The sequence below is a fragment of the Leucopleurus acutus genome (assembly GCF_964270905.1).
Source record: "Leucopleurus acutus genome assembly, chromosome: 6".
Taxonomy (NCBI): domain Eukaryota; kingdom Metazoa; phylum Chordata; class Mammalia; order Artiodactyla; family Delphinidae; genus Leucopleurus; species Leucopleurus acutus.
Window position 1 is genome coordinate 67203456 of NC_139149.1, and position 13831 is coordinate 67217286.

General features: G+C 39.4%; 1 protein-coding gene across 1 annotated transcript in view; it reads right to left on the reverse strand.

Annotated features, from left to right (window-relative positions):
- CERKL (CERK like autophagy regulator) overlaps positions 1 to 13831 on the reverse strand; it is a gene marked incomplete at its 5' end in the record, with an annotated part of 149243 nt that overhangs the window by 14290 nt on the left and 121122 nt on the right. Inside the window, 6 exons of the mRNA XM_082841519.1 lie at positions 135 to 243; positions 339 to 364; positions 945 to 1004; positions 1084 to 1261; positions 2247 to 2321; positions 7817 to 7959. Of these exons, the coding sequence (XP_082697645.1) occupies positions 135 to 243; positions 339 to 364; positions 945 to 1004; positions 1084 to 1261; positions 2247 to 2321; positions 7817 to 7959 (591 nt within the window). The remainder of the gene's footprint in view (positions 1 to 134; positions 244 to 338; positions 365 to 944; positions 1005 to 1083; positions 1262 to 2246; positions 2322 to 7816; positions 7960 to 13831) is intronic.

Genomic DNA, 13831 nt, shown 5'->3' on the forward strand with positions numbered 1-13831 from the left:
ACCCCAACGAAGAGTAGCCCCCGCTCACCGCAACTAGAGAAAGCCCGCGCGCAGCAACAAAGACCCAACTCAGCCAAAAATAAATAAATGAATGAATGAAAAGTATCAATGATTCAATAAAAACGCTTACTAACCTGGTATTAGGTGCCAAGCCTCTAGGTGCCACTGAACACAGGCATGGAATTGCCATAATGCTGACATTCAAGAACTGACCCTGGATCATTTGCCACTGATCATTACAGTCTAAAGGTAATGGAAGGGATTGGTTACTTTCCCCCACCAGATCAAAATGTCAATAGAGCCCTGCTCAGTTCTCAAGGAGGTAACTTCATACTCACCAGATTTCAGAGATCCCTGTGCCCTCCTAAAAGTAAGAAAACAAGACAAAGAAACATCACATCACACACGAAAAAATAGCATCTATTAAACATGAGATGATTAGAGAACCCAACATTATATATATTAGATTCAGCAGTAAGTAAAAATATGTGAACAATTCTGTCACTGCATTAGTTGTTGATTCATTGATTCATCAGTAACAATGATTTTCAAAATTTCTTTTAAGACTAGAGCACTTCCTTTGTGTGGCTTTGAGTAATATTTTTGTTCCACATTAGAAATTCTCATGAGGGCAGAAACTATGGATTTTGTTTGTTTGTTTGTAGGCATATTTTATCCAAGGTGTCTGGCATACAGCAGGTACTTTAATAAACAGATATTGAATGGACGGATGGATGGATGGATGGAGTGAATAGTTGTTTCTGAAGACAGATGCCAAACTACGTGACCTAATAGAATCTGTAGGACCCCATGATTCTAGATTCTTCACTAATACGATAGAAGAACAACCAAAGATCACAAGTCTAATAAACTGTTTATACCAAACAGTTTTATGCTTCAAAGAAAGATATAGACTCCCGTATTACTTTGAGCTGTTCACTTACCTTTCTCCTAAATCCTGAGGGTCGTTAACTGGTAAAAATGATATTTCACATTCCTCTGGCCTAAAATATAATGAAATTTGTTATTAGCACTCATTGACTCTGGGATATGAAATTTGGGGGTTAAGAAAAAAAGACTTACTTAAGTTTTGCCAGTGCCTTAATGACAGCAAAATCCATACGTTGGTTAGGGGACATCCATCGATGTTTTTCTGCCAGAGCCAAAGCTCTTCCACCAAAGCCAAACATAGCTGAGAACCCAAAGCGAAGAAACTTGCCAGTGGTGCTGAAGGTGCAGACATCGACCGGTTGTATGTGCCCTTGAATGTTATATTGAGCATTAGTCAGTCAGCAAGTTAAGTAGAGCCAGGTGTCAAAATGGCAAACGTAGGAGAGCATAGTTATTTACTCAGAGAAGAAGAAAATGTCAGGCTACTTTATACCATAATATCCTATTTTCTCTTCCACTCTCACTACCTACAATTACTGCAATTGCCATTTATAACTTTTTTTTTTTTTTTTTTTTTGCGGTACGCGGGCCTCTCACTGTTGTGGCCTCTCCCGTTGCAGAGCACAGGCTCCGGACGCGCAGGCTCAGCGGCCATGGCTCACGGGCCCAGCCGCTCCACGGCATGTGGGATCTTCCCGGACCTGGGCACGAACCCGCGTCCCCTGCATCGGCAGGCGGACTCGCCACCAGGGAAGCCCCATTTATAACGTTTTCAGGTACCAAGGGAAGAGACACAAAGTGGTAAATGTTGCAGCTTACTGCTATTTTAAACAAAGCATGGCTGAGGAAGTGAAGTTGAAGTACATGTGCAGAGTAAACTCAGATTTAACAGATTTGCATTTGTTAGAGCTTACATGCTTTACATCAGTTGAGATAATAAAAGGTCTAGTGGAAGTACACTGGCTAAAAGTTTTTTTCTTGTGCTTTTTTTTTTCTTTTAATAACTAGTCCTAGAGTTTTGGTAGTCAAACAACAGTACCTGATACATTTCATCAGTATGCATGGATTTTCTTGACCTGGTTATCAAATTGTGATCTTGAACATTATTCTGTTATTTTCTATCAAGATTATAGTAAAACTTCACTTACTACTCTTTAGAGCACCTGTATTCTGAAACAATCAGCAGTCAAAATAGTGAAGCTTTGCCTAACTGACTTTTGGTTTTTAGTCAGACATTTCCCTGCTTTGAGAGATAAAGAATCTGTCTTAGACAAGCCTGACGGATATAAAATAGCCTTCCTTATATAAATAGAAACTTCCTTATAAAACATAAACTTCTTTGGAAGAATTCTTACCCATTATAATGTGCAAAGTTGCAGTTACCACATGAGAAATTCCATGAAGAGAATGTGCCAATACATTAGTAGATCCTGCCAAATCAAATTTAAAACATGTATGATCAGTATAGCAAACATTTTAAATTAACCATTTGCTCCTACTTTATAGAGATGTCACTATGTAAGGTTCAAATGAAAAATTAAGTGGAAGTGTATAAGTTTTTGTTCACATCATAGATGCACACTGAATGGCTACTCAATTATTATTTAATCTTTAAATAACGTAAAAATTAGGAAACAAGTTATAGTATCTACTTGCTCACAGCTTCTTCCATCATGAATGTCTGTTTTCTACCTGAAAAAGTGCTAGTTATATCAAAATCTGCTCCATTCAACTTTAATAAACGGGCTTCTTTACCAAAATGTGCACCAACAGCAGAAGGATGGCTCTGGAAAGCAGACAAATGCATAAACACAAAAAAGCCAAATAATAACTAAGAAAAAAGTATAAAATCACTATAAAGTACAAAAGATATGCTTTAACTACATTTTAAAGCTCTCAACCAAATGGAGATCCCTTCTATTATCTGAAAAATGGTACCCCAGATGAAGAAAACTCTTCATCCCATGGTATTTGCCATAGTTTGAGAATCTGTATTGAGACATTATAGGTTTCTGTTTTCCATAATCACTAAGATTATTTAAGATCCACATGAATTTTTCCCACCAGCCTACAGAGAGAAAGAGCTTTCTCAAGTCAGGCCCCTGTAACATTTGTGTGTGTCTGAGATCTTGGGGTAAAGGCCTGGTTTCGAAGGGGAAAATACTAGCTCGCCACTGCCATTCCCAGGAGGTAAAAAGCATTTAAAATTAAGAAGCTACATTTTTCTTGATTTAAGTCCAGTAACAGCCAAGAACTGTGAAAGCATGGATGTACTGTGTACAATCGCTATCAATGCAAAGGCTAGCTAATCAGGACCTTTCCTGTGTGGTCATATGTAATCCCTTCGGTTTGTGTCACTTTGAACAGATGTATTATGCTTGGGCTGCTCAGCTGGAGAAGCTGAGTCAATGAAGCCATTATCAAGCAAGACTGACATTAAAACAATAGTCATCGTGAGGTACCTATCTAGGCATTCATGATTTCCAGACCTCTAGTGAAACCAATGCAAAGAAATGGCCCCCTTAACCAATTGGTAAACTGGTTTTAACTGATTCATCAAACAGTAGTTTATGTTCTGACCCTTGTTACTCAGAATATGTCCCACAGCCCAGCAGCAATGGCCACACCTCCGTGTTTATTACACTCTTGACTCTCAGGCCCCACTCCAGACCTAAGGAGGCATAGTCTGCATTTTATAAGATCCTCAGGTTATGTATATGGAGAGGCCCTTCTCCAGAACGTATGGTTCAAGGATCAGCAGCATCAACATTACTTGCGAGCTTGTTAAAAAGGGAAATTTCTGGGGCTTCCCTGGTGGCGCAGTGGTTGAGAGTCTGCCTGCCGATGCAGGGGACACGGGTTCGTGCCCCGGTCCGGGAAGATCCCACATGCCGCGGAGCGGCTGGGCCCGTGAGCCACGGCCGCTGAGCCTGCGCGCGTCCGGAGCCTGTGCTCCGCAACAGGAGAGGCCACGACAGTGAGAGGCCCGCGTACCGCAAAAAAAAAAAACCAGTAAACGGGAAATTTCTGGGTTCCACCTCCAACCAATGGAAAGGGAGTAGCTGGGAGTGGGGCCCCCGTGCCCATGTCTTAGCAAGTTCTCCAGGTGACTTGTATGCACCCTAAGGTCTGAGAAAAAGTGATCCAGAAACCAGTTCCTCAGTGGATCTTTACCAGGAGTCAATTACCTAGGTTTTTCCAATTATTCTTTGACCCTCTACAGCCAGCCCTTTGGCTGTCTAATACTAATTAACTTGGAATGGGTGGGGGAAAAAAGCAAAAACAAATCAATTTTGCTTCCCAATCGGATTTATGGTAAAGGTTTTGGAGGAGGCTGCATAATTAGAGTGAGATATTTAAGATTATCGATGGATTACAGTACTCCATGAAACACATTTCCTCCATTACCATGGTTAATTAAGAGTAGACCATAAAAGCATTCCTCTAGAAAGACTATTAAAAAACAAAATGTAATGTTGTCATGTGCAATAGAGAATGACACATATCATGGCTCAAGAAAATAAAGACCATTCATTCCCTGTGAGTTTGAAGTATGCTAAGTATGCCAAAGTACAAATCCTCTTAGAATGCTAGACATTGCTTTTTTATTTCTATGTCTTCTCAGGCTTTGCAACTTTGCCACTTTTCTTTAATTCCACTGAACTTGGCAGTGATGACAGACATGACCAGAAATCAGAAAATCATCTCAGTCATCTTCTACGCTGCTTGACCTGTACCTTAATCCTTAAGAACGTTTTTAACACTCTGAATTTAAAAGGAAAGTTCATGAAGAAAGTAGATGTAAAATTATAAAACTATAGATTGCTCCATATTTTTGTTTGAATAATCTAAAAGAGTACAATTTCCAGAAACAAAATGGGATCCAACCAAAAAGATATCTACATGCCAAAAGAACATGCTGCTCACATAAATAAAAACTATGTAATTTTAGCATTCTCACAAAAGCTATAAATGTTCTACCTCAAGGTAAACATTTTAATTAGCCTGAAAAGTTATTTTTCTTAACACTACCAGCAACTCTGCTCACCACCGCCACCCCAAACCTGCTAAAATGTGCCACATCCAATGAGTAAGGACAGAAGTAGCAGCTCATGTAAAGCATGACTGGTAGAAGAACCAGGCAGAAACTACAGAGGCAAAAAGAAAAAAAAATTGTCCTTGGAAGTGCAAGCACTTCTGCAGAACAATTAACTTAATTAACCAGACATCATGAATATTCATAAGGCCATTAATGTCTCCCACATCCAAACAGATAAATGTGATGTAATGACTTCCTAGTCAAGCATATCTAAAATTCTCATGAAAACTGCACCTACACTTTGGTTCTTTGCCTGAAATATCACAGAAATTAACAGTCCCTTGGCAATATTTTATTCTCCTCAAATTAATTGGAAAGCATGAATTTATTTATGTGAATGCTATAGAAATATATGGTTCCCAGTCATCAGTATGTGGATTGAGCCTTGTTTTACAACAACTGGATTGCTTTTTTATTTTTATGTCCTCTCTGGCTTTTTTCCCTATCCTCCCCCTCATCCCCTTAATCGGAATCTCTCTGTATAGTTCCTTAGCACCAGTTCCCATAGCAACAAACACCGTTGCTAATGGCCAGCAGTTCAAATACAGGCTTCCCCACATCTGATCCATCTGAGTCTGACCATAATTCAGCGGCTTAGTCTGTTGGCTCAGTGGAGTAATTTACTAAACACTCTCCCTCTGGGTGTCTCTCTCCAGGAGGCAAATGGCTTCAAAGGCAGACTCTCTTCTGCGTTAGCTTAGAAACTTCCTGCCTAGCTCGTGTTCCCATTCATTATCAAAGCCCTGACCAGACATAGAGTCCTCATATTAAACACATCCTGCACATGACTTCCTCCTCCTATTAGATGGAATCCACAAGCTAGAACTCTATACAACCACTAAAGTTTTGGCAACAGGCTGTATCTTCTAAACAAAAAGTGTTCCAATGGCATTTCTACATATCCACTGTATCTAAAAAATGCTTTCAAAATCTGAAATATGCTTTAAAAGTATAATGATAATAAAACTCAATGCTGTTCCTTTATAACATCTGAGTTACATATTAAAAATGTAAGCATGACCACCAGTTTTTCTAGCTAGCTATTCACTTTATGTCAAATGAAGATCCATGGGGACACCCATCTTTCCACTTTTGATGCAGAGCAGTGAATGAGTGACTTCAGGGGTGTAAGTACTAAGGAAGAGAAACAGTGACCTAAGCACATCCACTCTGTACAGAAGGAAATGTTGGGAAATTTCCACCATTACAGACGGCACTTCTAAAGTGACACAGAAAGGTCAAAGTGCAGCCCAAATGCATCGTTTTGAGTTGATGCATTTTGTTCTCTTCTACCTAAGGGGGTCTTTCTCACAGATTTTTCTTAACAGGTTTTTACAATCATCAGGATATACCCCAATATCCCTCTCCTTTTAAATTCTTATTTTTATGAAAGACTTTTTTCTCTAGAAGGGCATTGGTGTGTCTTTTGCTCTTTGTCAATTAACAATACTAAATATACTGAAATTCATACTAAATGACTCTGGTCATCAAATGGATAGAATGTTGCTTTTTTTTCAACCATGTGTAACCATGTGTCTTCTATTTTCATAGGAAAGAATACAGTGGACCCTTGCACACAGGTTTGAACTGAGTGGGTCCACTTAGACATGGATATTTTTCAGTTGTAATTACTACAGTACTTCATGGTCCCCGGATGGTTGAATTCGAGGATGCAGAGGAAAGGAGGGCCAACTGTAAATTGTTCAAGGGTCAACTGTAATTGTTTCCGCTTTTCTTGTAGAGATAATAACATGTGATGTTCTAAAGTGGAAAAAAAAGTCACTTTCCTTCACTACTGTTTGTTTCAATAATAATTTGAGAGGAGGGACTCATATAATAAACCTGCAACAGATACTTTTGTCTTCTCTGGATCCCAGTGTTGCTCTGGCTGCTCTCCCTGGCTCTGACCTCCACTTCCTTTTCCTCCCTTCCCCTAATCAGGAATCTTCCTAGAAGAGGCTCCCAGCAGGTTGCTCCCTTGCTCTAAACCTCCCATTGTTCCCTACTGATCATCAACTGCAATTCAGACCCCTTCCTGTGGCATCCAGGAGCCACCATGATGTGGACCTGTTTCGACACCAGTACTACGAAACAAATGGCCTGTTTTCTATTCCTCAACATTCCTGGATTTTGCCTTGCCATTTATTATTTTTGTAGCCAAGAAAATAACTCATTCCCATCTTTCAGGCCAGAAAAAAAACTGTCCTACCTATTTTTAGGTGCAATTCAAGTGGTACTTGCTCTATAATGTCTTCTTTCCATTTATTCACTTAGACTTTATTGAGTGTTCACTGTATCACATTCTGTTCTAGCTGCTGGAGATACCGCAGTCAGGATGAATCCTTTTGGCATATTCAAGCTTATCTGTTTACACTTCAACTACGGGAATTGAGTTACCACATTTTACCCCCCCCCCAAGAAATTATAAACAGCTTGACTGGAATGGCCCTGTTTCAAAATTTCACATCTGGGACTGTGTGATCATTAGACCTTTATGTGGGAAGGTAGAATAACGGTCCCATTTATTGTTTGCTTAACTATGTATTAAACCCTGCACGTATACTATCTAATTTAATACTATAATAACCTTGTAATAAAGTGAGCGTCATGTGTGTTATCTCTCTTTTATGAGTTAGAAAAATAAGGCTCAAAGAAATTAAATAACTTGGCCAGAGTCTCACATGTGCTAGTGGAGATGCCAAGCGTGGGTCTTTCAAACTCAAAGTCTGTGCGTTTAACTCTGTGTGACACTGCCTAGGTTAGGAAGTAAACCAGGGGAAGATAGGCGAGGGGTTCCATTTGGCAAATCCATGGCCCCTCCCTTGCCTGCTGGTATCACACCAAGTGGAAGCTGGGCTCGGACAGGAGTCAGGATGCTGTCTGTTTCCACCCCGGCATTCTTCTGGGCACTAAGAAGCAAAGCATGGGCTACTTCACTGGCAGATCCATCTCCACCAACACAGACCACACTAGAAAAGAAGAAATTAAGTCAAAGAATGAACAACATCAAAACAATTGGTGATAATTCGTGAAATTTTGACTTTAAAATATTGGGTTGGCCAAAAAGTTTTCATAACATCTTATGGAAAAACCCGAACGAACTTTTTGGCCAACCCCATATTAATTTTATATATTCTGTGCGTGTGATTACTCACACCTTCAAACACTTCAACATGTGTCAATGGATAAGAAGACATTAGCACTGCTCTGATAAAGTTTACTTCACAAATATCATACCTAGATGATACCCCGTAGGCAAAATATTTTTAAATGGGTTAAGAGGCATTAAACACTTGAACATGTTAATTCACATCTGACCTGAATTTTGCTCTGTTAATATCCCAAAGCATATTATCCTCATCTTGTTTATGTTAATAATAGTCGTTGCAATTCATTTAACTAACACAAGCCAAAGTCATAAAATCCTGCTAATTTTCAATATAGCTCTGAAAAGACAGACAGCAATAAAAATCATGTAAAATATGAGGCTTTAATTTAAGGAACTGCTAATTATCATTAGTATGTAAATGTTAATTGCAAATCTGAACTAGTTTTCATCTCCTGGACATTACTGCGATATGGCACTTTTAAAATTAGTGTTACTACCCTTTGACCCTAGTCAGTACTACTAATATTTTTTTTAAAACCTCACCATATGTACACTACAGGAGTGATGGGGTGGGAATCCATGAAAGTCATACAAGGTATCAGAAGTTTTGTCATAATCATTCGTGTTTAAAAGATGCAAAATAGGGGCTTCCCTGGTGGCGCAGTGGTTGAGAGTCCGCCTGCCGATGCAGGGGACACGGGTTCGTGCCCCGGTCCGGGAAGATCCCACATGCCGCGGAGCGGCTGGGCCCGTGAGCCATGGCCGCTGAGTCTGCGCATCCGGAGCCTGTGCTCCGCAACGGGAGAGGCCGCAGCAGTGAGAGGCCCGCGTACCGCAAAAAAAATAAAAAATAAAAGATGCAAAATAATCTTAAGTATCAAAATCACATCAATTTACCCAAAAGGAAAAGATTTTGTGTTATTGAGAGCAGGGGTCACACCCCAAGGCCTCCAAGGCCCAGCAGCAGGAGCAGAAGAGTCTGCTCAGTCTAAAGAACAGGCAGCTTCTCAGCACCAGCCCACTCCCATCATCCAGGAGGTAGGCTTTAGAGGACCACATCTTCTGATTTCTCTAGGGAAGCCACAGGTCCCGATTTTGGGGACAGTCTCCTAATTTACAAACACTCACAACTAGCATTCAATATATTTAAAAATTGTATGTGCCAAACAAAACAGCCTGTGGGCCATAATCAGCAGGGGGTCCTGGTTCCCTAAGTTTAGGAAGCTCCAGAAGTTGGTGAATCCAGAGGCTGAGAATACTTTTTGCATCAACTCCTTCTACCTCTCAGCCTTCCAGCCCCGGCACCTAGGTGGGGTTCAGCACTAGGGCTGCACATAGCCTGGGCGATCCAGGTCCATCCTAATTAGAAGAAACTCCAGGATATGAGATACGACCCAGGTCATTTTTGGCTGGGGGTATTATTTTGTCTGAACTGATTCCAGGGGCCATCAGTGTGGTCACTGATTCAGAGAAAAGTGATTATACCTGCCGAAGACCAACTTCACATCAGGTAATACATTGGCTCTTTTCTGTTAAATTCCCAGAATTCTGTAAAGTAAGCATTAGCCTCATCCTTATATATGGGGAAGCCAAGGTTTCATTTGAACCTTATCTGTATGATTTCAAAGACCTCTATAAGCAGATTTCCAAACGTTCTGTGAACTTAATTATAACTTTCAGTTCCATGCCTGTCTACCAACCGAGGTGTATGTGGCCTAAAAGGGACCCGTAAAGTCTTCCAACACAGCATCTAACTTAGTACAAAGAACTTGCCTCTTCCATATAGTATGTCAACACTTGAACCCTGGAATCGTGCATCCAGTTATAGCACATGTTAACTCATTGCTAGAGTTAGTAGAAATAGCCTTTCTATGAACATGCTCTGCTACAAAAACTTTTGCAATTTTGTCATTACACATTCTGGGGCTTCCCTGGTGGCGCAGTGATTGAGAGTCCGCCTTCCAATGCAGGGGACATGGATTGGAGCCCTGGTCTGGGAAGATCCCACATGCTGTGGAGCAACTGGGCCCGTGAGCCACAACTACTGAGCCTGCGCGTCTGGAGCCTGTGCTCTGCAACAAGAGAGGCCGAGGTAGTGAGAGGCCCGTGCACCGCGATGAAGAGTGGCCCCCGCTCGCCACAACTAGAGCAAGCCCTCGTACAGAAACGAAGACCCAACACAGCCAAAAATAAATAAATAAATTTATAACACATTCTGTGTTAAATAGTTTGAAACTATAACAAGTGATAATTATAACAATAAAGTAACATTTAATGAACAATTACTATGTACCAGACACTGTTGTCAGCACTCTCCATGTATTAACTTTTTAAATTTGAACAATAACTGTATGCAATAGATACTTTTACTCCCAACTTACAGATTAGGAAAATAAGACATAAAAAGATTAAGCGACTTTTCCAAGGTCATACTATAGTAAGCTATGGAATGAGATTTTGAACCAAGACAATTTGGCCTTAGAAACTACACTACTATTTGATATATTCGACTCCTTTCTTATATATAAAACCTAATGAAAATAGCCTTATGAGAGTTTTATTATTTTGGAAATCAGTTTACCAGTAGAATCACTGTGGAATTAAATAAGTGAGAAAGGAATATATTTATTTATCTTGACAACTACTAGATCACTGAGATCATCTCAAGATATAGTTACTCAACCTAGGGAATATGCTTAATACAAACATATCGCAAGAGTCTAGATATTACAAGAAAAGGCAAAAAATAAACTTTTTATAATGAGTTAATTTAACCACACTTAAGAGCTACCCTAAAACATAAACCTTTACAAGTGGTACACCTTGTGTTTTCAGAATAAGCAAACTCTTTCTTGCCATGACCCAAAGTAGAGCTTTTCTGTCTAGAAAAGTACAACCGGGGGCTAATATCTTACTTCTCTTTTTTAAAAAGTGACAGGAAAATTTTTAAATTGCTGTTTGTGTATTTGTCTATCAACCCATATCATTATTGAAATGTTTATTATTGCATTTTTGACTTAAAATTTTTTTTGAAAAGAGATACTTTTTTTTAACCTTATTTAGTAATACAGATATGGTGGTGATAAAATGTTAGTGCAAGCCAAATAATGTCTAGATTCTCGTGAAATTAAAAGAAGGAAAAAACTATAATTCAACAAATTAAAATTTAAAAATGCTGTGAAATAAAACAGGAAAATATTAGTATATGTATAATTGCATAAGAGCTACAGATTAGCTTAACAATTTTCACATTCATAAATCCAGCTGTTACCGCTTCAAGTCTATGCACCCAACATTACACTTTTTTTTGCCTTTACAAAACTTCCTATTCATGCCCAGTGTAAAGAGGGGTCAATATGGAAACGGACGCTCCTGCAAACTCTAGCAGTGAATCTGAGAGTATTTGCTAGAACACACTGGAGCTGCACACAAGCTGTCATGAGAACTGATACACTGTTCCTGTTGGCATTAGGAATATGTCACAATATGTCTTCATAGAAACATATGCAACTCATTAAAAAAACTCCAAAAACTTAACAAATAATCTTCTTAAACATTATTTATTAATCATTTTGCTTTACTGAAAAATATACATAGAATTTCTCTTGGATCTTAAAACTCTCTGTCTGGTCTGTGTCTAAAAAGCTTTAGATGATTTCCTAGTCACTCCCTACCAACAGCTCCACTAGAGTCAGGCAGAGATGCTTCAGGCTCAAGTTGAGCTCCTCTTTCATCAAAATACCATAGAATCCTGGGGTTACCTTATCCCGACCTTGAGTCTTTTGTATCAATTTCTCAAAAAGTCCTCCTATAGCCACTCTTTGAACAGATTCAGGAACAGGGAACTCATGAATGTAGTGTCTTCCACTTTCAAACAACTCTACTTGTTAGAGAATTGTTCTTTGGAAGTGCCTACAGAAACTGTTTCCGTTGTTCTCCTCATATGTATACTTCTCTATGTAATTCTAAGTAGAGTGACTTAAAATTACTATTTTATTAAGATAGTTATCCCAACCACCACTTCGTCTCCTAACTAGAAAGACTGGGCTCAAATAAATAAATAAATAAGCTATTTAAAGGATCTTAGAAATATGAGACAACTTGCAATAGAAATTTTAAATTATTATAAGTTCTAATTAATTCAGCATGCTGTAGAGCAGCGGTCCCCAACCTTTCTGGCCCCAGGGACCTGTTCTGTGGAAGACAATTTTTCCACGGACGGTGGGCAGCGGAGGTGGGATGGGTTCAGGCAGTAATGCAAATGATGGCGGGGATGGGAAGCGGCAGATGAAGCTGCACTCCCTTTGCCCACTGCTCACCTCTTGCCGTATGGCCCAGTTCCTAACAGGCCACAGACCGGACCGGTCCTCAGCCCGGGGGGTGGGGACGCCTGCTATAGAGTTTAGAAACAGTGAACTCACTGGAACTCAATTGACATAATGGTTAGGCCACACTACTTGGTTTAAAAAAATGTAGTTAATAACTAAAGGATCTATATATCTTGCACTGCCACAAAATAACTCTGCTGCAAAATAACAGCACCTGCCATGTGGAATAAACAAGAATTAAGTATGTTCAGGTAAAGAGAAAAACATTACTTGTTGTGCTTAAGCTATAGTCTTTCATCATTCTGCAAAGTTCTTCTTGATCCTTGCATAGTTAATTACCAATGGAACTTAGTTATAGATACCACATTTATCAGAACATTTCATAACGTGGACAGGCAAGACCAGACCTAATACCTACAAATACCTGTTATTCTTATTATTTATATAATCACGTTTCGAAGCAAGGACTTATTTGCAATGCAACATCTCTTATATACTCACAAGCTGTGCTTCAGGACTATGCAGCATATTAAGGTAGGTAGCTGGTAGGCATGATTCCCCCAATTACTTTTCCTAAATTGTCTACTTGCAAGATAATTTCCTAAATGTAGCCTATTAATCAATCTGTCTAGCTCTAAGTATAAAGCTCTGAAGTAATCTCCTACCTCATATTCTTCATGCTCAGTATTTATACAACATTGCCATCTAGATTTGCTCCCCTCAATTAAATTCAAATGCTCGAGAGGGTGTGGAGAAAAGGGAACCCTCTTGCACTGTTGGTGGGAATGTAAATTGATACAGTCACTACAGAGAACAGTACGGAGGTTCCTTAAAAAACTAAAAATAGAATTACCGTATGACCCAGCAATCCCACTACTGGGCATATACCCAGAGAAAACCATAATTCAAGAAGACACATGCATCCCAGTGTTCATTGCAGCACTATTTACAATAGCCAGGACATGGAATCAACCTAAATGCCCATCGACAGACGAATGGATAAGGAAGATGTGGTACATATACACAATGGAATATTACTCAGCCATAAAAAGGAACGAAATTGGGTCATTTGTAGAGATGTGGATGGATCTAGAGACTGTCATACAGAGTGAAGTAAGTCAGAAAGAGAAAAACAAATATCGTATATTAAAGCATATATGTGGAACCTAGAAAAATGGTACAGATGAACTGGTTTGCAGGGCAGAAATAGAGACACAGATGTAGAGAACAAACATATGGACACCAAGGGGGGAAAGTGGCAGGGGGGTGGGGTGGTGGTGGTGTGATGAATTGGGCAATTGGGATTGACATGTATACACTGATGTGTATAAAATGGATGACTAATAAGAACCTGCTGTATAAAAAAATAAAATAAAATTCAGAAATATAAATTCCTTTTTGAAA